The 27,583-nt window shown below is 38.2% G+C and overlaps 1 protein-coding gene across 7 annotated transcripts in view; it reads left to right on the forward strand.

The window, feature by feature from the left end:
- The window catches only part of ZNF423 (zinc finger protein 423), a 320,869-nt gene that overhangs the window by 206,761 nt on the left and 86,525 nt on the right, over positions 1-27,583 (forward strand). For 4 of the 7 annotated variants that reach the window (XM_059713801.1, XM_019497479.2, XM_019497482.2 and 1 more), the window contains 2 exons: positions 4,415-4,499; positions 14,886-14,975. In XM_059713801.1, coding sequence (XP_059569784.1) covers positions 4,415-4,499; positions 14,886-14,975 — 175 coding nt within the window. The remainder of the gene's footprint in view (positions 1-4,414; positions 4,500-14,885; positions 14,976-27,583) is intronic. The other 3 variants (XM_019497484.2, XM_019497481.2, XM_059713802.1) reach the window with 1 other exon arrangement.

Raw genomic sequence — 27,583 nt, forward strand, 5'->3', positions numbered from 1 at the left:
GAAAAACAACTGTGTCTAATGTTTCCAGTCAGAAGGGCATGCCTGGCTGGTTTAGTTTTGAGGCAGATAATGTTTGAGTGCATATATTTTAATACTGGAGAAAATAACTTTTCAGATTCAGCTTGATTTCTTTATAGCACAGATAAGTCATTATTCTAAAACTGTAATTATAATGATTGGCAGTTGTTAACATTAACACTAGCAATTCAAACAGTCAAGATACCAGTTCAGTTGCCATCTTCAATCACATTGCTTTATTTAACCCACTCAAGTTAGTTGTGCTGAGGGAACAAATGAGGGGACCCAGAAAGTGGGGTGAATTCAGCCTGTTTTCTGCTTCATCACCCAGTTCTCTCTCTTGCCCAGATCCTTTGAGATCAATTTCTTCTCTTCAGTTTTTCTATCTTACCTTGTGAATTGTCTTGAATGGAGAAGTGTTTTCACTTCTTGTGAAAAAGTAGGATACTATTTTCAGGTAGGACTGCCTGGAAATTGCATGGGAACAATAGCCATTTCTGAAGATAAACCAAGACCCTATCATCTCTCTCCACCAATATTGTAGTATTGATGTTATTCCATGCCAAAATTGGAATTGAATACCATGACTACTCAGATGAACCTCTCTCTCTTACTTATCCTGTCTCTTATGTCACCTCAATGTTATGTTAGCTACCCTTCAGCAGCTCTTCAGAGTACAACTTTTTTCAAGTAGAGTTTTTCAATTGTTTGTCACCACTTCTAATCACTGAGTCCAAAACTTTTCAAATGTCAAAAGAGACATATCAGAAGAAACAAATAGAAAGATCGTGGAATCTCTGTTTCCCACAAGAATAGTAGTGATAGGTCCATGTTGATGTTCTGAGTAACCTATTTCTGTTTGTGTTTAAAAGATCCACACTGACATAAACAAAAGCATTTTTAAAGGGAATTGGTAATTTAATTTAAAATAGTCTAGCATAAGTTTAGGTGATTATCAAAATATGTGTCTTTGGTGGCTTATGCAAAGCTAGTTTCTGGTTTATTCTAATTCGTGCAGAGTACTACGTGACAAACTCGATTACCACAGTTGTTCTGTTTACACACTGATGTGTTTGTCAGTTGAAGCCAAGGAGAGACCTGACATGGAATTTGAAATCTCTTGCTCCAAGGGATAATCCCTCCAAATTGGGGTTGTTGTATGTTGATAAGGTGACATTGGATGTGTGCGCTAACTATGCAGTGTCTGTTCAGTGGATAAATGATGCGTTCTGGGTTTGTTGGTATCCAGCTTTCAGAAGCCCTAAAATTCACAAGAAAAATGTCAAAGGGCATGTCTACACATACCAATTTAAGGTGCTTTAGCCCAATTTAAAGCACCACATTAAAGGTAAGTGTCTAGATGTGCACACCTTTAATGTGCCTTAAAAATGGCAGTTTTAGGCTATTTGTGCCTAAATTTGATACCTGCAAGAGCAGGTATCAAATTTAAGTGCAAGTAGCTAGAGTGCATTAATGCATGTATAGACACATTAAGGTGCTTTAACACTGTGTATGGACTGACTTGGGACTAACGTTAGTCCCACGTCAGTCTGCGCACATGGCGTTAATGCGCTTTAACATGTCCACGTGTAGATGTGAACCTAAATCACCTTAATGTGCATTAAATTTAGACATGCCTAACTGCACATGTAAACATGCCCAAAGAGTGCAACTGTCGGTGTTAATACATTTTTAAAGGTTTAGATAGAGAGTTGAGCTGAAACACAGTCCTCATTAATTAGTGAATTAATTGGGGAAAGTTTTTAGCTAGCAGTGGGCACGTCTACATGTGATATAAGTGTGATGCAATAAACTCCAGTGCAGTTTGTGCCAGACTTTATTGCTCCCATGTGTCACGTTTACATGTGTGCCCAGGACCACAGCACATTGAGCCAAGTTGGAGTAGTGCCAGATGGCAGGAGCCTCAGGGGGTCAGCCTTCTAGCCCAAGGCTGCTCTGACCTGGCTCAGTGTGCTACAGAGGGGCTGGCTGGGGCATGAGGGTGCTCCAGTGCAGGGTTAGCCAGCAGGCAGTCCCTGCACTGAAGTGCCTGCCAGCCCGGTCAGTGTCTACACATGTGCTATGGTGCACTAAATAACACTGTTACAAATAAACACAAGTACTACCTTATGGCAGCGTTTGTTAGTTTACTGTGCCCTAATAGGGCTGCATGTGTAGGCACTGAGACTTTACTGAGGAGCTAATTAGTCAGCTTGGCAGTAAATGTCTTGTGTAAACATGCCCAGTAAGTCTAAACCAATAAAGGAGATTTAGACAGCTTCAGAGTTTGGGAAGGTCCCTTTTGAAAGTGAGCTGTGATTTTTGGTAAGTTTTTCACTGGTGTGTGCATATGAATGTATGAGCATGCATGTATGTATCTGTGCCCTCATGCTTGTGTTCTGAGACGGACTCCTAGAAAGCAGTGCTTCAGACATCAGCCTCATTTTTATTTGCAGTCTTTACAGAGAGGAGTCCTTGGGAATACCTTCCTGAGCCAGCTGATGGTCTATAACCAATCCAAACTATTTCTCTATTGGCTGGCTATGTTAGTTTACAGCTGGTGGCATATTGCCTTTTTGCCATAATCATATTTTCTGTCCTGGTCCACATTTTAACCAAACATAGTGGTTTGTATACCAGGTGGGTATACAAACACATATACAAACTACATAAAATAATACCATACTTTGTTTGTTAATCTCCATCTCCAACCTGTTGCTGTTGATAAGATGTGAAATAGCAAAGAAGCTATTGGTAACAACTGGTCTTTCTGTCCTGGGCCTACTGGCCCATTGCCTACTGGCAGTGTTCAAAAACATTGGTTCTCATATGCTGGGGGCGAGGTAACAAGCTTTAACTTATTATTGATGCACCAGAAACTTGAATGGGCTTGATGAGAGGGATTCAACAAAAAACAGTGTAAATGTAAACATTTAAAACAGAAAATTAATTGCTTTAATTAACTAGAAAGTGGGATTCCTGCCTTGGGTTTATCACTCCTGACGACTTGCATTCTCAATCATGCAGCTGCTAGCTGAGAATATGGTCTTTTTGACCATGGCTTAACTCATTTTGGGGCCATGCACTACAGCTGTAGAGCTGGAGTGTTCGTGGTATAGTGTGATAAAGGATGACTGCCAGGATGTAGTTGTTACCTCCCAATAAATTTTATGCAATGAAGATCTTGCATTATTAGACTGCACATGAATTATCCCTCTAGCTCAGTGAACTTCAACCTTTTAGAGTGTCATGCTGGGTGCTTATGACCTGGGTGCATCACTGGCCACTACTCCCCTCCAGTAGGAAAGTGGGGAGAGAAAGTGAGTGAGTAGGGAGGGAGTTGTCTGCCAATGTAAGAGAAGGAGAGAGAGAAATGGGGGTACAGAAAGAAGAAGTTGGTAGAACAGAGAGGTGTCCAGAGGGGATCACTGGTGTGGTGAAGGCCAGGAAAGTGATCATGCTGAGCCTAACTGCTTGCTGCTGATCTTCCATGCAGTAGGCTGGATCCAGTCGGTCAATTTGGGGCCACAGGTTGAGCGCTGCTCTTCTAGTTTGTGTGTTCATTTGCAGTGATTGACCCTCCATGTTAGGCATGCAGTCCTGAATTCATGTTTTGCATAATTTCTGCAGCTATACCAAAATTTTAGCATTGACATAGTATTTCTATTTAACTTGGAATTCTAATGTCACCTGCATTTTAATTTCTATAACTTATTCCTTGGATTCCTTTCTCTTGAACTACCAAAGTACACACCACTGTCACTCTGAGAATGAGCCCCATTTTCCTTGTTTGAATAAATGGCTCATGTAATTGCTTCTTCACACTATCTCCTGGTTTCTGCAGCTAAGCCTCATTAATATGACACTGTGATGCAGAAAATGCACAACAGACTACGTATGGAAGCCATTTCTCATGGTAATAATGGATTTCCAAGATTTCTATACAAAATATATTTTTTTCTTTGTCCTTCATTATCTCAAGTTGTAATTGGTGTTTCCATTGCATTTTGAGTTTTATTGGAGCATGGTAATATTTTTTCTTTACAAAGTTGAACTTTTTTTCTGAAAGCAGACAGATTTCCTTTACCTGCACAGGTATATCTAGCAGTGCATAAACTGTTATGGATAACTTGATTATGTGGGAGAATGTTATGTACTCCACATTGAAACCCTCATCTAGACGCCATTTGATATTTTGGCCTTGAGATTAAAGCCTGCTGTAAATCGGATATTAATTACAACTTGCTTTATCCAAGTTTGGTACCTAGTTTGGGATATACAAGCTAAGAGGGAGTAAGAAGGAGAAATTTTAAGCACATAACCATCAGTTTTCATAATTACATTTGCTTTATGCTACAGTACAGTTTTCTCTAATCTCTTTTTGGTTATTAAACAGAAAAAGACCTATCAGTGCATCAAGTGCCAGATGACCTTTGAGAATGAAAGAGAGATACAAATCCATGTCGCTAACCATATGATTGGTAAGAAATTATTTAAACCAGGCTACTCATGGACTACTTGTTTCTTGTTTCTCTTTGAAATTCACTATTTTAATCGATTGTTAATATTCATGCTGTTACATTTTTTTTTAATGTTCAAGGCAAATTATTTAGATGTAATGACTCTTCACTTCAAAGCTTTTTAAATGTGTGGTTACAGAAGTGTTATAGCTGAGCTTTTTCCCACCCTTTTGAATCCTCTTGTACCATTTTCACTTATATTAAAATCAAACTTTTGACAATGTCTTCCATTTTATAGAATAAATTTCCCTCAATCTGTGTAAAAAGTACTTGCCAGTTGTCAACCACTTAGGAGCAATTATGATTCAATTTTGCATGTCATGACATTGAATAGATTTAACTGCTCACATTTTCCCAGCTATATGTAGTGAATTCCTGAGGCACATTGTCAAAACAAAATGCTTAAAAAGTTATTTCAGTGCTTTCCTTTTTTCAAGCTGTTCTGGACTTTAGAAAGTTCAACTTTTCAGATGTTCAATTTTTTTAAAAAGCAATGCCTTGCTGCTTTCCAGCACAGTTCTAGCATAACAATCTGCAGTAAAGTGTTATTGTAATCTGAAGGGTTGTATTTCTGTTGCAGTTGTATGATTGCTTTTCTCACAAATGCAAGGAACTATTTTTCCTATCTGTACAGATGTTATAAATAGATGTGATGGCCCAAGAGGTCAGTTTATTTTGATGCATAGACCACAGAGGAGTTTCTTACACATGTCATTCTAGGCATATGTTGTATGAGATCCTTTAAGGGCCCTACAGTGCACTTCACATGTGTCATATGTTCATATGCAGCATTTATCTCTGAAAAACATGGAACTTCTTAGTTTAATGGTTGTCCTTGAACATTTTTACATTTAGGAAACTGTTCTCTTATATATAGCTGCATAATACTTTTATTATCTTTAAATTGATGTATGCACAAATATCAAAGGGAGAATTATAGACTGACACAAAGACTTTAAAAAGTCTCTGTAAATGAAGAACATACAGTCAGTCAAATGGTTACCATAGTAGTGCTAAGCAGGTGTTTCAAGTCAATGTCAAGTAGGTTTAGATGAAGATATCTAAAAATATTTGCTTTTTTAGCAGGTGTTAATATAATCTCTTGTTTGCAGGCTTGGAGGGTGAGATCCTTGTTAATTGAACCATAGTTATTTCAAAGTTTCCCTAGCCCTATTAAGAAACTTGAAAGAGAGAAGTATCTTTAGGCAAGCTGATATGAGCCTTTAACTTAAGCTGTGAAACAGAGCTGGGTAATCAGTGATCTGTAACTAAGTAGTTTGTGAGATTTTGATATTAATATCCTGTTTGATCACAGACACAAATTATTTTGTTCCTTTGGAAGTAAGTCACTTCCTTTTAAAGATGTGTGTGTATGTGTGCATACATACACAAACTTCATATATTAATTATTGACTCACTAGGTACCCACTGTTTGCAGTTATACCAGATAATATATAAGATAAAGTGACAATTCCTATACCAGAAACATTGGGAACCATGGTTGTAGTAGAAGACTACTGAGAGCTCAGGAAAATGTGGTGTCTCCTTTTGTGAGAATTGCAAGTGTTAGTTCCCCAGAGTTTTAAACATATGTAGGTTACAATGCAAAATTCAGAAACCTGTAGAGAATAATAGGTGGATGATGCCTCCATTATGGATAGTGGATTTATCTTGTGACAAGCGCTAGATCATGCCAAGATGCGATTTCATTTTACCTGAATGGATCACATCCTTGAGAAAATCATGGACTTGGAGAAATGACATTTATTAACTTTCTTTACATGAGGTTTTTAGGACATCAGAAGGGCAACTCTGGGAAATCAAGCTTCTTTTCTTGACCTGTAGACTCTGAACAACCCCATGGGAGTCTGATCCTATCTTCCCGAGGAGGCATGGCTGCCTTAGGTAGTGTGCTGTCAATGAGTGTGTGTCCCGTCCCCCCCCCCCCCCCCCCCCCCCCCCCCCGGCATTTTGCTGAATGATATTAAGATGAGGAATTGCAGGTCATTAGCCAATAACTCCTGGTTTTCAGTGCCAGTTGTGTATTGGAGTAGCTGCTCTTCTGATCTGCTTCTAAACCCTAAAACCCAAAGCCAAATAGCCCTACTATTGCAATTAATTTTGTTTACTTCTAGATGCCACAGATCTAGAAATAAACAAAAGTAGGCATATTTCTCTTCATGAGTAAGAATGCCTTACTTTCTTATAAGTAATGCAAGTGAGAGTTTCATTTCTTCAACACTGATCCAAATTGGCTGCGTCAGAAAATAGCGTGTGTCTGATAGCTGTTCAGAAGCCTACAAGAACCATGTTGGAGATTTTTTGGAAATCCTAGGGGACCCAAATCCATATGGCAAAAACCACCAGCATGATTGTTTAGTCTAGTTTGAGGACTTTAAATCAGTGTTGAGAGTTAGCTAACAGTCAGGACTGAGGCATACTAGTGCAGCAGTATGTCAGGGAAGCTTGTACTGCTGCTCACTTCACTGCATCTGTTCAATGGCTTAATCATCAGATTTGTCAGTCCAACACCTTTCAGTGACACTAATTTTCTTTCCTTTTGCACCCGAGCACACACCAAATAAATGCATGAAAAATGGCTTCCTACAAGCAGCTAAGCAAAGGTGTTCTTTTGCAAATAGCTGTCAACAGTGTGATTCTTACTTTGAGACATGACATCTCTGAAATATCTGCATCTATAGAATGATTTAAGAATTATGTTATTATGTTTTACATCCTAGTTTTAAACAGTGCCAAATATTGCATCCAGTTGACTTGGCTGCACGTCTCTCCTCAACCTTTTGGCTGTACAGTCTGGAGTTAGAGGCCCTTCTTGTAATGCACTGGGGAAGATATTTTAGAGTAGTATGCAGGGAATTTTCAATGCTACTCCTACACAGTTTTGAAAAATTACTATTCTGCGCTCTAGCACTTCATCTTTTGTAGACAAACACAGAAGTATATTGGGTCCTATACAGAGACCCTAGAGATTGAACAGATTAGATGCGTCCCTGGAGGAGGTAGAAGGTGAGTGGTTTGTTTTATTTTAACTGGGGCCTGTAGGAAAGCTTTTAGTAGCGAAAGAGGCCTATTTAGTCATGGTTACTCAGGAAGGAATCTGTTTAGCAGTGTTTTCAGCCAGGCTTTTTGGGGTGGAATTTTTAGAGAACAGAAGGTCTTTGAAACACTCCACTGATTGGGGATCCTTTGAAATGTTTTCATCGACAAGGAAGGGGATCCTTCTTTGAAACATGTGCAGGCATTGGGGAGTCCACCCAGGAGTATATCAAAAACTTTCAGTAGTTCTTGCTGCCTCTGTACTGCTTACCTCCTATTGTGCTGACCTGACAATGTTTAAAGTGTTTCCCCCTTATCCCCCACCGACCATTGCCTGTGATGTTCAGTCTCTGCTAGATGCCTGGGAGGATGGGCATGCTCAGCCTCTGGCTCTATGGGGGGGAGGAAGTGAACAGCCATGTCAGCAGCAGAAATCACAAAAGCCTCTTAATAGATCTTTCTCCTGTGGTTGAGGGAGCAATGGGGCACTTGAATAATCAATAATTTGGCCTCTCATAAATCCTTGCCTCATGTTCATGACAAAATATTCCACCTCCTGGAGTTTTATGGTATGTTCTATTTAAGTAGTTTTAAATGTCACTTCATTTTGTCTTATAAATTAATATAAACATTTCAAACATACCATACATAGAGGAAGACACACTTGGAGAAGTGTCAAACAACTGTAGTGCTCCGCACCTCTGTGGGTTTTCATTCATTCAGCGTATTCATTCATTTGATTTTTGCTACTTTGTGACGAAGAGTGTTCAGCCAACGCAGTGGGCACCATTAGCAATCTTTTTCAATGCATCCTCATGAATATACAGACCTATCAGGGTATTCCAGTGACATAAAAGATCTAGATTAACACTCTAATCAATTTATACCACAGGAATGGATGTAGCAGAACTTCGAACTTCTTTCTGTTTGATTTAGGTCAGGGGTCTTTTCCATTTAATGTTCAAGAATTTTTTCCCCAGTGCTTTCAAGAAAAAAAATAACTAACTGTCTTCACCCTTCTCTGTGAGACAGTCTCCTGGCAGACATGCACTAATACTGGAATGAATTTATGAAAACTCCAGTATCCTCTTCCCGAGTCTATCTAGTATCTGAATATGTGGGCTTCAAAGCTTCTCCCTATACATGCTATCCATGTCAGCCACTTCACAGCTGAGTGTTCGTACCATTTCTCTTTGTACATATGAGGTGGTGACCTGGAGTGTGTTCTAATGGTGTTGTTGAATTCGGTAAAAGGATCTGAAACACTTGAATAACCTTTACATATACAATAAGATGCCTATATAGTTATCAGAAATAAGAACAAATAATTCAATGAACTTCAGAGACCAACCCAAAGAAATTGGATAATAAATAGAAAAAGATAGCAGCTCAGAAAACTGTTTTCACTTGAAGAAGTTATTAATTGTGAGATAAATGTATCACAGAGATAACATCAATAGGGAGGGGAAAGGATTTGAAAGAGTGCTGTCAAAAGTGAAACATGAGTAACCTAATCAAAATTATGTATCTAACCACCTTCTGGAGCATGAAACTCTTTATTTAATATTCTGGCTAACAGCTTGATCTTTCATTTTATTTAGCAGATCGTGGTTTTCCTAGATACAACTAAAACATAATTGTCTGACCCATGTGCTATATGTATTTAAATCTTGGGATTCTGTAATGTTGTCCATCACTCCAGTATCTGAATGAACATATTCTTTGTTAATATTAAATGGATGTAGCTGCAGATTTGCAGCATTTATAAAGCTGAAATTATTGGCCTTGGAATCTCCCTTTAGGTTAGAAAGGTATTTGGACAGTTAGGACTTGACTCTGAAAAGTACTGTGAGCTCTCAAATCTCATCAACTTGTGATTTGAGGATGGGTAAGACATCTTAGGATTGGACTCTTAATTAAATATTCTTTATTTTATACTAAATAGTAGGGCTGTGTGAAGCTTTGGTCACCAATTTGATTTGGAGGAGACTCAGCCCAATTTGGTGGCCAAGTCTTCGAATCCAAATCGACTCAGGAGACCCATTAATCTCTCTGACGTGAATCGGAAGCCTCCAATTCAATTTGGAGAGATTCAGAGAGATTTGACGATTCGGATATAGATACAGCTTTATATGTGTTTTTTTTCCTCCATACCACAAGGTACCAGGCATGGCTCGTAAATGCTAACATGGTGGGGCAGATGGAGCATGCCACAGGAGTGTGTGTGGGGGGGCCCCTGTGCACTCAGCGGTGGACTGGAAGTGGACCAGAAATACTTCTGGTCTACTTCCAGATCTGCCGTGGAGCGCATGGGGGGACCTGTCCCCTGGTTCAGTGACTGGTGCCTCCTGGGTCTGGGGAAGCACCCGGGGTCCCCCCATGGCCAATTGCTGAGAAGGGGGTCCCCCAAGTGCACTTGGCGGCAGACCCAGAAGTAGACTGGAAGTACTTCCAGTCCACTTCTGGGTCCACCACTGAGCACGTGGGGGGCCCCCCCACACTCCTGTGGGATGCTCCATGCACCCCACCATCTCAGCATTCATGATCCACACCTGGTACCTTGAGGTATGTAGAAAAAACATATAAAGCTGTGTCTATGGCCGAATCGCTGATTCTCTGAATCAGCATTGAATCTTCAGATTCAGCTGAATCAAATTAGGACAGTGATTTGAATCAGTGAATTGGATTGCTGTCCCCCGAATTGGGCTGAATCCAAATCCAAATCGAATACTGCCAGCTTCGCACACCCCTGCTAAATAGTACTAGCTAATGTGTACTGAAGGGAAGGCACTGATCATTGTAAAATGTGTGGTTTTCCGTGTACACTCTTTGTTAAAACATATTACTTGAATTTCCCTTTACTTACGTTTCCAGAATTTTAAAAGGTTTTGCTTTGTAAAGAAATTCTTCCCCATTTAGGTAATCTGCTCACAATGTGTCCAGTGACAAAATTCTGATTCTTTATCCTTAGCATGTATATTAGCTAAGAAGTATATGTGGCAGCAATGATGATGACATTGTGAACTACTATCTTGGTAAATAGCTTTTGGACCTTAAGGCAAATAAAAATGTGCCAGATTGTTTTTAAAGCATTAAATGCAAATTATCAACAAAAACATATTTCTGGACTCAGCAGTTGAATGTGTGAATTAATTATGGATGCATTAAGAACTCGTATATATAAAACTTTCATATTTTTAAAGCCTATTTCAAGTAGCTGCTCTTTTAATTCACAATGGAAAGTGCAACAGCCTATTTGTTAAAGTAATATTTGCTTTCTGCGTCTAATTCTTTGTGGATTTTTTAACTGAAAAAGGTACTGGAATCACATTTTATGATAGCTGTCTTCTATATAAGACCTGCTTGAGGAAGAAAACCCCAGTATGTTTACTATGGAAATGTAAACCTCTACTGCCGTGTGTAAAGCCCTGGATCTGTATGGAATCCTGCTCACATCAGTAAAGCTGTATGCACTTGCAGGATTCTGTCTGCATAGCGTTCACTGCAGGAGTGGGACCTTACAATGCAAAGTGTGTTATATCTATAAATCTAAATGTAATTGTATCCAATTTAAATCCCCTGATTTGTGATTTACAGTAATTATCTTCTATTGTTAATAATTTATGCAGGCAGTTAAATGACACTATGATGGGCGGGGTACATATACATAGGTTTTGCAGGTACTGCTCTATATGTCCCGTTTTGGTGACTGAACAATTAAATGTATAGTCTTATTGAAGGCCAGGTCCTGTTCCTTTTGTAGTCAATGGAAAAACTCCTTTTGATTTTATCAGGCAAAGTATACTGAACCCTAGTAGAATCCCCTGTTTAGTTGGTTTCCTATTTTAAAACTGGCTCCATAAATTTATATTTGAACCTTCCTTTTTGACTCTTGTAAAATTTGTTGTCTGAAATATTAATAACTTTGTCACCCAGACATGCAGTGTAGTGTCATCCCATGCAATGTTTATCTATGCATATTTGTTCATACAAATAACTCCATTTCATGAAAATGTATTTTATTTTGCTTGTTTATCTACCAGGAAAGAAATGGCAATTCTTTTAATATATTCATTCACATTTTCCTTTTGCATTTTTCATTTCATTTACAACTTGGGTAATAGTAGTTCAGTTTTCACTGACATTTTTATAGCTGCTATGACAACATTCCTGTTTTGCATGATACATGCATAATCGGCTGTGATCACAGTTTTACATTGCTTTCGTTCTTTCCTAACTGTGTTAAGATTCCTTACAGCCCTCCAACCCAATTTTCATATGCAGTTGTGATTACACCTGTTTAAACATTTTCTTGGTAGTTTCATATTTATTCATAAAGGGGAGCAGTTGATAAAACACCTTTTCTGTAATCAGTCTGAGTTTTAAAAGTGTGATGTTTCTTCAAAGTTATCATTAGCAAGCATCTCAATCAATTCACAGCCTTTCAACATCTGTTAGCTAGTGTGGCAAAAATGACAGTTTCCAGTAAACTCTGGTCTGTATAGGCTGTGATTTTTTTTTGATACTATAACTTGTTTTTCATGTTAATGACATTATTAACTTGGAAAATTATTGCACTTAAAAATAGCTTTATTTAACAGCCTGCAGAGATACTTTCTGCCTGTTTCTCAGATAGTTTGTACAAGTGTGCACACATCTGTTTGAATATAAGTGTACACATTTATCACACAGCCTCTCTTCACCAATCTTGAAGCTTGAAAAGAAGGTAAGTTTTTACCAGATGGGAGTTCTATCTCCAGATGGCAAAATGATTCCACTCCTTTCAAGGAAAGAGGTTAGCACCTCAGTTTCTCATCAGACTGTTCTGCATCCCATTTTAAAAACAAAGAAAGAGAATTTTCCTGTAAAGTTCCTTCATTTTTAGACTTTCTTTTTTTTAGACCTCTAGAGTAATACTGCAAATAAATCTTCTGTTTTCATATGAATTTGATATGTTTTTTGGAACATTGTACCAATTCTGCATGGTTATAAAGGTGTTTGTGATTCTTTAATATGCCAATTAACAGTTTCCTTTGGAAGTAAGAAGATAATCCCTTTCATCTTTTGCCAAACAAATAGCTTAATTTTTAAGGATCATGTCATGAAAAGCTGCTAGTTAGGTACCAGTTCTATGGTAGCAAGTTCTGTGCTTGTTCTTCAAATATTAGTAAGGAATGGGAGGGAAAGGAGTGATTATTGGTGAAAATTGAAACAGAACTATGCAGGGTTTGGGTGGTCTTTACTTTAGGCAAAGTTATAAAACATCCATGAATCATTTGTTTACCTGTAGGGATGTCTTACCAATGTTCCAGTTTTCATTGTCATTGGAAGTGGGAAAAGAATCTAAATGACAATCGCTTTCTTAATAAAATACATGTAGAACTTTTGTATTTCTAAGCACCCGCACAAGAAGTGCATCTAAGTGGGGGGTGACCAGGGCACTAGCCCTGGATGCCAATTAAGTGAAAGTGCCAAACTGGTGGTCCCCAGAGAGTCTGCACTGCAGGGTTACTGCAACTGGTATGCAGGGAGCCTAGGTTGCAGCGGGTAAGACTTTGCTCCATGCCCCCTTGCTCCCTCCCTCGCAGTCTGCCTAGGGCATAAAAAATCTCACTGTCCCTCTGACCTGCACTAAGGTCAGTGAGAGTCACAGGTGTTCCAGACTTTGGAGCATGAAACCCAAAATGTTATCTTGTTTTCTTCTCCTATGAAAAACCTCTGGGCTTGAAGGTCAGTATGTTGAAACCTGTCCGACTACTTGACAGGAAAAAAAAAAAGTTGCCGACTAGGTAAAAGACCAGGTAAAATGTACCTCCCTTGACTTCAAAGGGATATAGTTATCTTCAACAAAAGTTGAAACAAAATAATGCTGCAACCTTTTAGGAGACTCTAAATTAGGTAATTAAAACAAGAGGTTCCCCATTTAAAATGGTCATTAGTGAAAGTTTCATTCTGTTACATCATAGCAAACAAGTCAAATCAAGTACAATCTTTCTTTCCTTTCTCGGGGGCTAGAATATTGTTTCTGTCCTTCTGCGTATTCAGGGTAGCTTCCTTTTTTACTATAGAGAGAAATTTTCGACAACATGAGATTGGTGTGGAGTATTTTTGAGGTATGGAAAGCCTTTCAATTCTTTTAAAGATTACTGTTGAACAGCTGCGAACAGCTGAATTACTGTGAACAGCTTTTTGTTCATCATTTTCAAGCAAAGAGGACTAGCTTCAGCAAATACATGCCGTGTGTGCTTGGTCGTTTCCATTTCAGCTTTTTCTAGGAGAAGCTCCTTGTGGGTCAATTTATTAGTAATTTTGGCATCTTTAAGGCCTCTTCAGGGAATTGGGTGATTTTCCATTTGCATGTTTTCTCTTGAGATCATCCTCCCTATGGAGAAGTTATTCTATACTGAGCTCTACATACTGTTCTAGTTTTAAATCGGTAGTTTCCATTCATTTTAAAGTTCCTTTATTAAAATAATGTATAGTTTTTGTGATTATAGTTTTTAGCTAGGAGGGTTGTAGTGATAGCCTCTGTGTATTTGCATTAGAAGCTTGAGAATGATTTTAGTTTGTAACTGTCAGACTTTCTTAGAGTAACATCAGTTTTTAAATGCCTGCCTTAATCAATCCACAGCTCTTTAAGAGATGCTTTTCATCCTCTGAATGTCAGGCAAAACACTGCCTCTTACCTTTAAGGAAATGACACTCTTTTGCCACCCAAAAGCATTCTTCGTCCTATTTTTGGTATCTAGGGAAAGAAAGAAACAATGTTTCCAAATACTTCTTCCTATAGATTGGTGCCTGTACCAGAATAATTTGTACGGCAAGATTTTGATCTCTTGGTATTGAATATAGTTTATTCTAAAGCTATTCTCAAGTGGAATGTCTTTTTTTGGAGAATTAAAGAGGTAGCAGCTTGGTCTGGGCTGCATACTTCTGCTACGCACCATAAACTTTTGCAGTGAATGCACTTAAAATCATAGCATCTGTCAACATCTATTGTCATGTTAAGGTAAGGCTCCATTGACTTTTTCTACTGTAAATTGCCTTCCTTTATGGTGAAGACTTAATTTCTTTTTCAACTCCTAGACTGGTGAGGAGGGCACGTATGAAAAAAAGAGTAATTACTCGTTGATGATGGTGTTTTCCATAGTCTTCCTCTTCACCAACACACTTTTCCACCTATTTCCATTTTCTTTTGTTTTGTTGGAATTAATCTATGAACTGATGGGGTAAATGAGGTGCTGACCTCATGGGGAGGAGTTGAGTCTTTTTACCTCCTGTTTCCTGTAGGTGCAGCCCAAACACTATACGGTCAGGTGTTACCTTCTTGTGCAGCTCCTGGATTGGTGGAGAGGAGAACTATGAAAGATGTTGTTGCAGGTAGGAAATACAGAATACACTGAACTCTCTAAGTGTATAAACAGTTAAGTACTTTAGTAAATCTTACTGCATATAGAGTTTAACCCTGCATTAGATACACATTCATGTGTTGCCTAACATATTTTGTCATATTCTAATCAATGATCAGAATCAAGCCTTTTGAACCTATTATAGTTTTATAAGGAACCTGCCTTGTGTTGTACTTCCAGGGCAAGATTCTGGACATAGGCTAGGTACAGACATTCAAAAAGCCCAAGGCAGAATCGATCTAAGTTACGTGTTTTTTGTAAGCGGCATAGTTTAGATTGGTAGTGAACAGAACGCACATTCACCCTTTGGGGGGGAGGGGGTTTCCAAATCTTAGACCAGGTTCTGCCATTTTTACATGCGTCTATGTGTGCCGAGGTTCTGTTCTATTATGGGTATAGAATGGTTCCTGATCACTTATACTGGTAAAAGTGTAATGTCTGTACCTGGCCCTAATTAGGCTGGAGCAAATCTGGTGACTTTAGATTCTACTTCAGCATAACTGAGGGTATGCTCCAGTTAGTATGGAGATACCTAAGTAGCTTGAGTGCTGGAAGCAGTCTAGCTTTGGTAGCATATAGCTCTCTGCTACTGGAGCTTGACTGCTTCTGGTACTTGAGCTAGCTTAGATATCTCTATAATCAGTACAGGGTTGCAGTTTGAATGTATAATTTAGTTCACTGTGTTAAAAGGTCAGCATCAACTAACCATAAGCAGCATATCTTCAGTTTCTTGTACATATCTGTTATCAATATTTTCAGTTATATATTAAGGGGGTATGGTTGTATGTTTTCTAACTTCATGACTGAGTTGCTGCAGAGTTTTTGATAGTAAGTTGAGTGATGAAACGTCATGCAATAAGTAGTAACTGGATAGTCCTGAATGGAGCTGTGGCCACAAGTCATTGACTAAAAGTGTGGAAGAGAGTTTTAAAGACCAAATCTAATTCTCAAGCTATTTAGAGATTGTGAGAATAAAATATGCAGAGGAACTTTGCTTTAGTGAGTTTAGAGTTTGTGTTCCATATTTATCATTTGCAAAAAACTTAAAATCTCTTAAAAGATATTGATAGGTGTGTCTTCAGTTATAAATATGTCAATGGAGAGATTTTATTTTTGGAGGAATAACACTAATGCGCTAGAATTATAAATTTACACTGATTTAAACATTGTACTTGAACAATTTGAAGTTCAGAAAGCCCCAATTACATATATGGTGAATAGTAGCAAGTTAATTTCTAGAACACTTCAGTTAAAATCTAAAGAGTTGTGTTAGAAAAACTAGTAAGAAAGCTTTTTAAAAATATAGGAATCTAAATAGGACATTACTACTGAGACTTAGACACCCCAAATTTTTTAAAATATGATTTTTAGAAGAAAAAGGCAATTTAGCACTTTTTTCCATTACCATAATTGACAGAGATGTCTTAGCCTGGAGTTTAAACTAAGAAGTTTGAACATTTTTGCTTAAGAATGTTTGTATATCTTACATATCCAGTAGTTTTTTGTTCTTTTGCCTTAACAAATGTGTAATAAAACCACACTAATTACATGTAATCAACTTAATAATACAAAAATGTTTAAAAGATACAGCCCAACGGTTTGAATATGTTAGTAGGGAATTGTTAAAATGAAGTATGTAGATTATAATAACTCTTAATGCTTCCTTCAAATCTATTATTATTTCTCTTGTCAATGGTGGAGGTGCTAACATCTATTGTCAAGGCCTTATTGATGACAATTTCCAGATCTTAGCTAACAGGTTATTTGGACCCATTACAGTGTGGGTCCTGTGTATAAGCACTTGGGTCCTGTGTAAAAGCACTGAGCCTCACATGCCAAAAACGTTTTATGAAATTGTTGATGGAAAAAATGTACTGCGCCTACTTTTAAACCAAAATACATGGTTGTTGTTAAGTATTACTGCCAGACTGCTCAATACTGCTAAATTCAGATATTCTGGAGCATATTACAGAAAATGATCATAAACTGCCCACTCTTGAGTGATTTTAATTTTGTGTAACTGTAATCCCTGAAAGGTGAAATGTCCCTGTAAGTTTCATGTGCTTTATACATTCTCGCAATACAGTTCTGGAGGCCAAATTTGAAGCAATACATAATTATGGCTCGGTTACTTTTAGAGTTATAGCTCTCTATGCCTTGGTTATTAACTCTTGAAAGTTAAGTTTTTGGTTTTCCCTTTCAGTGGAAATATCCACATAAGACCATTAACTGTAGTGAGCATAATTATATCCCTCTTGCATCTTTACTCTTATTTAAACAGGATTTATTAAGGGAAACCTCGTGAGACACTTGAGAATATGTGTATATATGAATGAAAGGGCTAGTCAAATAGTTTCTCTGTTTTTCTAGGGGGTTAAACTGGGGAAACTGCTGTCATTTGCAGTCTAGGAACATGGCAAAACCACATCATCATACACAACATTTTCTTTGGACAGCAGTATTAAAAACGGCAACACACTGTGAAATCCATTAACAGCAAAACATGTTAAATTCAGCAAAATGCATCTGATGTGGAAGACTGAATAAGAAATTATAGTTTGAGTTTCAGTAGTTGGTTATCAGAGTGTATCTTGAATGAGCAAAAATTGTACTGTTTTGCAGGTCTACTTTTTAATGAATATAAAACCTCCTTTTGTCCAGGTCCAAGAGCTTGCAGGTGCAGTTTGCCATGCCTCTAGTAAAAGTGAATACTGCGCGTTCAGTTTTAAAACCAGTGCACATCTATGAATCTATAAGTCTTAAGGGAACACTTGCATTCTGTGAGTGAAACAATCAGGGAGAGCCTGATACTGCCATTTTTACTCACAAATGCAGTCCCATTTGCAGTCAGTAAAATTGCCTGCCTGGTTGAGAACCATCAGTGTGAGTGAATATTGCAAATTCCAGGGTTAGAATTCAGTCAGGTTGGTTTTCCCCCACATACACCTTGATCCTGGAGACCCTTACTACTGTGTGTGGTTCGTTAGATTTTGGTAGGATTCTCACAGCAGCAAGTCACCTCTGAGCTAAAAGAGCAAATTGCAATTTTTTTTAAACCCTTCAAAATATATAGTGTTCCCATTGATGTCTGTATAGGGTAAGTAAGAAATGTGATTCATCAGGATGGGTTTCCATTGATGAAATGGATAGGGAAAGAAAGACAATTGGGTAGGACAATTGGGTAGGCTCCTAAACAAAACAACTATATTAAATTCAGCTGTAATCAGAAGATAAAAAGTCTAATGGGAAAAATATCATTTTCAGACTTCAAAGCCATACTCAGCTATGAATGAAGAGTTTAAAATTTAATAACCTAATCGTTTCATTTTAAGAAGACAGAAGAACATTCCTTCCCATGCCAAGTAAATGTGCCTGTGACTGTATGAAGGCTAGCACTAGCAACTAGAAATTTAAACAGACTATCATATGGAGTCCAAATATAAGATGACCCTGAATATAAGGTGAGCCTCCCTAATAATTAGATTTTGTATATGAAAAATTTATAAATTTTGTTAAAAATTTCCAGGTATAGAATCTAATTATTGGATGTTTGCTTTGAATTTGTCCCTCTCCCACTGCTCTAGCATGGAAAATAAATCTGGGGGGGTCAGGTAGCTCCTTTACCTTCTGCCCCCCCCCAGCTTCTTTCCCCTACAGCCCCTTCCCCCTTTTCGTATTGTCAGAACCTGTTCTCCCTGCACACACGGAAGTGAGGGGCAAATTTCAAAATACTGGCCTTGAAATCAGTATACCTGTAGTAATTTGCATATGGTACCCATAGACTTAGTTCATCCAGAATTGATGCATTTTACCTTTTACCTAAAATTGCTTCACGTTTTAGTACAGGTACTCCATAAACACATTTTAAGCAGGGCTTTTGTACCTACTTGTATATAGTGCAAACTGCAGGATATCAGTCCAAAGACAAAAGTCTCGTAATTTACCATACTGTTCATTGGACTGGGCCCCAGCAGAGTCAACAGGACTTCAAGCCATATTGACCCCACAGCTCAACACTGCTTAGTATATGTGTGTACTCCTTATACTAGCCCGCCACACAAAAGATCCATGGGCTAATTAGTCCTTCACTCACGATTGGAACCAGGTGTTCCTGTCATGAGTCCTGGGATCCTCCAAAAATGTATATGCAAATAAGGCACACAGCAACCTGGTCTGGCTCCAGCTTATGGAGATAAGGGCTACAGATAGACTTAGAGAGTATACAACAGAAGGATTCTGCGTGAACTGACTGGGGCCCTGTTTGGTGATGTTTGCCAGATATTATAGGCTAGTGAAGAAATAGAAACCATTGGAAATGGGAAAAAAAGGAACAGCTCGGCTGTGGGAGTCAAGAGGAAGTCCTCTCTCTCTCTCTCTCTCTCTTTCATATGACATTTTAGAATTCCAACATTCATACAACATTCATAGATTAATATCTAAATTTGATAGCCATTCGACTTCTTCAGGGGTAGCTGCATGGATTGATTTTAGATCGTCATTAAATGATCTAATTGGGCAATTGATCACAGTGTCTGATTACAATTGATCACAATGTTGCACAGTCTGAAAAATCACATCACTGTCGCAATTCGGACTCTCTTTGATTCCCCATTTATGGAGTAGGTGTCTACATTTTCCATGAGGTGTCTGGATGCAATTCAGAGAGGACCAAATTTTTCTTGGTAGGTCAAATCCTGGCTGGGGGACTGTTGGGCTGCTAACAATTTATTTCTGTGGCAGGTTGGTATTTGCCCAGGCTTCCCTCCATTGTTCTTTGATGCTCTTGTTCTCATTATAGAGCTCCTAGACATATTTCCAAAAGGGTTTAGGCTAGATTTAGCCAGATTCCAAAAGGGTTCTAGATTTAAGCCTATTTGGTGTGGGCATAGTGATGTCCTTATTGATTAGGAGATTTGGATTACTAATGGCCTTAATACTAATGGTATTCCTTCATGCATATGGCATCGTGGTGGAGCTGTGGGGGAGCAATGTTCACTTGGACTGGAAGCCATGGCAATGGCATACTTTTTAGCATTCCTGATATAATCCACACAGCTGCATTTAACTGTGTATCAACAAGCTTTGTGTGTGCGCTTTTGTTTCAGACTGGGGAGCAGTATTCTCCTGCAGAAAAAGCAAGTGCTAGAGTGGCTGTTTGAAGCGTGGTTGCATTTACTTCTCACGTCATTCTGGCCAGTTTATGCCCAAGGTTAACTCGTGCTTTCATTTTTTTAGCAACATTCTGTAGATGTTCACAAAAGGTGAGGCTTCAATCAAGAGTTATGCTGAGGTATTTTGGGAACTTCTCATGCTTAACCTCTTCTCCACAGAAAGTGATGGCAAGTTTCTGGCTGGTGTGTGCATAGGTGAAAAGATGTGACAACAGTTTTCCTTGGATTTGGGCAGAGTCTCCAACACGGAAAATATTCTTCAAGTAATTTGAGGTCTTCACAAAGATCTGTCTGGATTTCAGCCTGGGTCCTTCTTTGAGCAGCAAGTGCCAGGTCATCAGCATAGCCAAATTTCTGACTGTTGGTGACAGGAAGATCACTTATGTATACATTAAAAAGGCTGGTGCAAGCACTGATCCTTGTGGGAGACCGTTATTTAGTAGGTATATTCTGCTGACAGTGTTCCCTAGATGGACATGATATCACCGGTTAGACAGGAGCATTCATAAGCGATACAGGGTCTGCTGACACCTTATGACCCTTTACACCGTCAGTGGGAGGCCATCTTGCCATATCATGGGCTGCTGATAAATCGGTGAAAGCAGCTCCTGTGATCTCTTTGCACTGGTACCTGATTTCAGTATACATAGTGAGCACCAGCACTTGGTCACAAGTGCTGTGTCCAGGGTGAAAGCCAGCCTGTTCAACTGTTATAAACTTCTCAAAGATGGAAGACATCTGAGCCAGTAGCATTTTTCCAAGAAGTTTATACTTCATACAAAGCAGGGATATAGGGCGGAAGTTTTTTGAGGAAGTTGAAATAGATTCAGTGTAGTGGCTCACCATGACTTTGAAAAGAGTCAGCACCGAGGGGGACTGCAGTCAGTGGGCACTACCATTTATCTTATTCAGGTGGGCTGCACTAGCTTATCCTTGTGGTAGGTTCCTATCAGTATGTTTATTTGTTGAATATGAGTCATATGTTTTATAGTCATGCTCAGTGTTGGCTGTATTTAATCAACTTCATAGTTGCATTCTGTTACTGAGTATGTGTTGCTTTTGGCAGGAGTTTAATGACAGAAAGGGCATGTCTACATGTGACGCATGTAGCACCTGTGGGCAAAAACTGTGATGCTGCAGCTATGTCACCATAGTGATGTGTTCCCTCAGTATACTGCGTTGCTACAGTGACATAGCAGCTAAAAATAACAAAGTGCCCCATGCATGGCACAGTATGGGCTGTTACTGTGCTGTCCTTTGATACTTCCAGAAGGAAGTTCCAAATGATGGCACAGTAACAATGATGCCATAGGGGCATATGTATACGTGCCCACAGTGTATTTAATGAGGTTTTCTTATATGAGACTGTAAGACGAGGAACTTTTTCCCTGTGTTGATTGGGGGAAGAAACCTCATCTTGCATTTCAGTAAATATGGTAAAGCACTTCTAGTCAGATTTCAGCATATCAAGGGGGAGTTTAAACCTTAACATTACAGACATCAACTGTTCTAAAAGACAAAAAGATACGTTCACTAAGAACATTACAGCACAGTAACCCTGAGCTTCTGACACATTGGTTTAGACTTCCTATTTGCCTTCTGGTCTGAGTTATTGTTGATGTATATTAGTTCCTAGTGGTGAAGTGCTATTCACATGCTGTTCCTCTTCAATCAGGTTGAATGTCGTTTAGGGCTTGTTTCCTGTGTACGAGCACTGGAATTTCTTGCTTCAGTTCCTGTTTGCAGTGTTAGTTAGCTCAGCCTCTTGCTCTTTTGCCAAGCTGGCAGAGCATGGGGGTTGACTTCCTGTGCAGATGATGTAAAAGTGATTCTGTGATTCTTCCTCTGCAGCCATTGGGAGATAAAAGCCAGGACTTTGGGGATTGTAAGGGGGGAGCCAAATTATATTTATAATATTAAAGTGAGTGCATTTGTGGTTTTGCCATTCTCCAGGGTTTTTCATAAGTAGAAAAACATGAATTAGCATTTTCCATTTCCATATATTGACTGGAAAAATAGCCTGCTCTCAATTAAGACCTATAGCTTTTGGGATGTATGCAACAATTTTATAAAATATTTACAGCAAGATTTGCATTTTACATGGTATTACAGTTTTTCTTGTGTTTAGCAGAAAGGGCTCAGGCCTAAGAGAGGAAATACATTCAGTGTAATGAAATGGAAATAAATCTAAAATTAGATTGTTAGTATTCGAGATTATAAATGTCCAGTGTTGATTGTTGTCCCCAGTAATTATCTAAGGTCGATTTTTGCCAACCAGCCATTTGTTATATCATCTTTAAGGACTAGAATCACTATGCAGATCTATTACTTTCCCTTTAAAAGCTGGCTTTGGAAGAGACTGTTTTGTAGCTTTGTGCTAGACAGATAAGTAGAACATTTTTTTTCCAAATGTAAATGCGCACTGTAAAGAACATAGCTATTTCCTGGATAATTTGCAGTTGTATATTTTATGTTAATTTCACCGAAAATATTGCACCCCTGCCAGGTTTAGTAGAGGCTCACTGTGATATGAATAATTTCTAGCGAATCATTTTTTTTCTTCATTTAAGATTTGGCACCTTTTTAAGATTTTAATAATAGCAACAAGGAGGAAGATTTAGAACAAGTGAAACATTAGAGCCAAAGAAATTCACGTTGAGAGCTAATGTAAAATAGCAAGAATAATTACATGGAAAACAGTTTCCACAGATGTTTTTCCTTGTAATGTAATAACTATTTACTAAACTGTTTATTTTAGGTCCTAAGTTTACAATAAAATATTTATACGTTCTCTGCTGTAATAAAAAATATTGACAAAATAGTATAGAGATTTTAAAAAGACAATTAGTATTTTTCTGTCTAAAATGTGAACACAACAAAAGTTGTGTGCGTCTCTTTCCATGCAGGGCACTGGGAGGTTTTGGGGTATTAAAAACATAGTTAGGGGTTTGAGTTCTCACTTTTGAGCTAACAGGTGAGATATTGGCATGTATAAAAATTGTATATCATGATGGATAACACTAAAGACTGAGGAGAACGATATCTTCATTCTAACAGAAAAACCTAATCTTGCTCGTGGAATGTTAAATAATAAAGCTACCTCCCATATAAGCAAAATGTCTGCATTATAAGCAACACACAAGTACAGGATGATAAAACCATAAAAAATGTCCTTACTCCATTTATATACTTGCTTATATGTGCTAATACCTTAATACAGTACTGAGTATGGGAATTTTTAGACTTATAAATCTGGTCAATATGCAGCAATAACATGATTAATTGAAATGTTATTTGCACACATTTACTATGTATATATATTTTTGTAACAGTGAATATATATTTATGCAAGATAATGTTAAAAAGCCTTACAAACTCTATTGTGTATGCATAGTTTCATAATTAATATTTTGTATGTGTAATATATAGCATAAAGGAGCTATGTTTTTAGACTTCCATGATCCTGCCTATTAAAATCTTTAATATGTGTAAATAAGTATTCCTTAACATAGAGCATCTTTGCTTACTTATCTCCACAAGAAGAAAACTCTTCTCTTTGGAAATAGTTTTCCTTTCTTGATGGAATATTTAAAGAATATCAGAAGACCCTTAGACTACTACATCTTAACAGGAAATGGTTTTGGCGGGAAAACAAAACAGAACACCACCATCTATAGGATGTTAAGCAAAGATGGCTAAAGCTATCACCTTTGGTCTAAACATCAACAACATTTTAGAGGGAATTAACATTTAAACCCAGATTCAAGATTTTATAGTTGACTCTTAAAACAAATTCATGTGCCCCAAATTTAGGGGATGGAAAGGATCGAAATTTGGATTTGAATCCATACTTAGGAGCTCAGCCTCTGCTTTCAAGTAGATAATACCCTTGGGTTTCTCTGTTAGTATATGTGTGGGCTTGATAATTGGAGAAGGTGCTATGTGGATTACAACAGGCTTCTGAAATAATCCTGAAAATTTAAAATTTAAATATGACTTTTGAGCCCTTCATCTTGGCAATTGTTGTTTATGAAAAAACTAATATTTTATTCACCTGTTAAACATTATTTGTTTTGGGTGAGTGAGCAAGTAAAATTTTGTCATGCTGGGATACAGTATGCACAAAACAAATGAGTAGTAAAGAGCAGAAAACGGCAAGCAGGAAAACTAAAACCAAACAAAAGAGGGAGCTAAGAAATCTAATATGCTCAGTTCTAAGACAGGATAATCATGGCTAACAGATGTCTCTATGTTCTCTGTTTTGTCATAAACATGCATTTTTTTCCCTGGCTGTTTTGTATAGATGTTGCTCTGTGTGTGTGTGTGTGTGTGTGTGTGTGTGTGTGTGTGTGTGTGTGTGCACACACATACTGTACCATGTATGCTGTATATAAAGAAAAACATAATGTCTCACTCTCTCTCTCTCTCACTCTTTCTTTCTCATATATCCCTTCTCCCAAATACCACCCTTCAGAATTTAATCAAAACCACTTTAGCATAAGGGTCTTCTTGATTTATTTATTTTTTTAATGAAATGTGAGTTATTAATATCCAAAATTAGGTTAAGAACATGCATAATACAGTTGACTAATAAGTGCAGTATTTTTAGTTGAATAGAACAAAGTTTGGTTCTTGGCTTTTAGCCCTTTGGTATTTTCCTGCTTGTGAAATGTTGATACATTGCGGAGCGTTGCCAGGTTATGCAATTATTTTAATACAACTCCTTTTGAGTCATCAGGCAGCCATCAGGTCCAAAGCTTGTGTTAAAGCAAACAAAGGAATTTGAGTTTGGAAGTCTGTATTGCTTTGCAAACAATATTTTTTCAAGGACTGTATTATTGTGTAAGCTAATGATTTTGTTTTTGAGCTATATTCTCAAGGGCATGGACACCCAGAATAATCTAGGATGTACTTTTAATACTGACCCTGTCCAATGTTATGTCTCTAGTGGAAAAACTGGACTGGCTGCCAGTGTTGGAGTTTCAGATGAACCCGTCTTTCCTAGAAGTGTTTATTTCCTGGTGCTGGATGTATTAGTAAATTGATACCTATTACCTATGTGTAAATTAGTTTAAATGAACGTAAATTAGCCAGTTCCCTTCCCCAGTGCTTTTTAAAAGGCCATTTAGTGTTTATCACAGTAGAAGTCATTATCCTTGTCACTAATTATGAAAACTGAATACATCTGCCTCAGTCCTACCCTTCATTACATGGGCGCAGATCACCTATTTCAGCCATCATTTTGGGCACTTACTCTTTCTCCCAGGTACCTTTCTGCCATCTCCGATGTCATAATGAGGAACCTGTGAAGAACCTGTAGCTTCTCCTTAAAGGCGCAGGCCAAAAACCTCCACCATAGGACTCCCTCAGTGCACAGATCTCTCATTGACTTAAGTGGGAGTTTTGTACTTGTATGTAAAGTGGAAATGTGTGAGGTGACACCCATCATGCGGATCTGCGAGGAGACTTTTTTAATCTCTTTCTTGTAGTAAAACTGCTGTTTAAACTGGACAGCATTACCAGTGTTCTTGCACAGAAAAGTCACATGTAGGGATATGGGTAAAGGAATATTGCAAGAACATGTGAATAAAAAAAAGCTGTGTGGAAAAGTTGATGTATCTGAGGTATATGTATTATGAGTTATAATGCAGACTTCACATTCTTTGGCTCCCTGTCATACTCAGGAACACCACGAAATAACTGGCAACAAAGCATTGTTTTAATAAACTATTGGCTGTTATATTCAGTCAGAAAACAAGTTTATAGGAGCAATTTTTGCTGAAGAATCTGTCTTGGGACTGTACTTCTAGGGATTTTAAAGGTTTGTATATTTAACAGGTCAGATTTTCATTTTAGTTTTTCATTTGCTATTCTTTATTCTTATTAATTTTACAGCCTTCATTTATGTTGATCCAGCCCTTTACATCACTTGCCAATCTGAAATATTACTTCAAAGATAAGTGTTGTTATTTAATGTTTAATCTTGAACACTTGTCTTATTGAGTAAGAATTAGCGTTGAGAACTAGGAAAAGAGTAGTCAACTACTGTGGTTTTAAAGTGACTGTAACTGGAGTAGCCCAAGTTTTAGTTTGCAAAGGTTGGCATCCCCTCAGTTTGCCGTCACAGCAGCTGGACTTCATTAAGCTCTGGTGTTAATTACTGGGAGACTTGTTGGTTCAGTATGCATGCAGAAACACTTGGGGTAACGCACAAAAAGGGTCACCTTGAAATGGAAGCTTTCAGGAAAAAATAGAAAGGACCAGAGCTGCCACTAGTTTCATAACCTTTCCTACTTCAAGCTGGTTTCTGAAAAATGTGAGAGAATACTGCAGCATGGCCATAAGGAATTTTTCTTTTAATTGCTTGCTGGTGTTTTAGGATGGGCTGAGGAGGTTGCAAACACAGGGCTAAACTTATCTGCCCTGGATTAATGGAAGTAAAAGATATTAGTATTGTGATTTTTCATGTGTGTGTGAGTGTGCGCGTAAAAATTCTCTCTTAATTCTCCAGAGTTTTCAGGCCCTGTACAGTATGGTTTGAGGAGGAATTATTAATAACTTTGTGTACTGTAAATAGTATTCTTTGGAGAAAACCTGTTAGGGGTCCATATCTCAGGGAAAAATATTTAGGGGGGATCAATGTCACAAAGAACAGCATAAAACATGTGGTAGCATAAAACAAGTCTTGTGTACAAATGTTGAATAACAAAGCTTGTGACAGGCAGACAAAGTGGGCCAAGTTCAACCCAGGTGTAAGCAAGCATAACTTCATCCAACCCAATGTCATTTCACCTGCTTACACCAAAGCCAATTTTTAGCCTTTTATATCCACAAAATTGTTAGGAAAAAAAAGCTGGAGGGCCAGGGCAAGGAGGATATTGGAGGAGAATTAGGTTATTACATTTCCTCCTTAATTCTTCATCAGGGCTGCTGCCTGTATTTTCTACAGAAAAATCAATGCATTCTGATTCTGTAATTTCCCATGGTGCCTCACTCAGAGCACAGAGTGCCATGGGAGGTGACATATCCGGTCATGGCAGCTTGAACTCTTTTTTCCAGTGAAAGAATTCATTGGAATTTCACAACCTTTGCATGCTTTTGTGAAAACACTCATTTGTGTTTGCGCCAACCTGCTAATGGCGGATGCCGGGGTTTGTGAATCCCACCTACATTCGGTGCTCGTTATGGCATGGAATGTGCCGTTAATAATGCATCTGTGAAACTCAGCTGTGAGGGAGCCAAGTAATTATCCCACCGTAGCGTTCTCTGCTTCAGTGTCATCACAACTGGGGCTTCATTAAAAGTCCTAACAGTAGAGATGTTGTGTGGTGCAGCCTGTATATATATTTTTTCATTTAAATTATCAGCAATGCCATGGCTCAGAGGTAATTTGACTTTTTGAAACCGT

This window comes from Alligator mississippiensis, chromosome 10 (genome assembly GCF_030867095.1).
Source record: "Alligator mississippiensis isolate rAllMis1 chromosome 10, rAllMis1, whole genome shotgun sequence".
In the NCBI taxonomy this organism is placed as follows: Eukaryota; Metazoa; Chordata; order Crocodylia; family Alligatoridae; genus Alligator; species Alligator mississippiensis.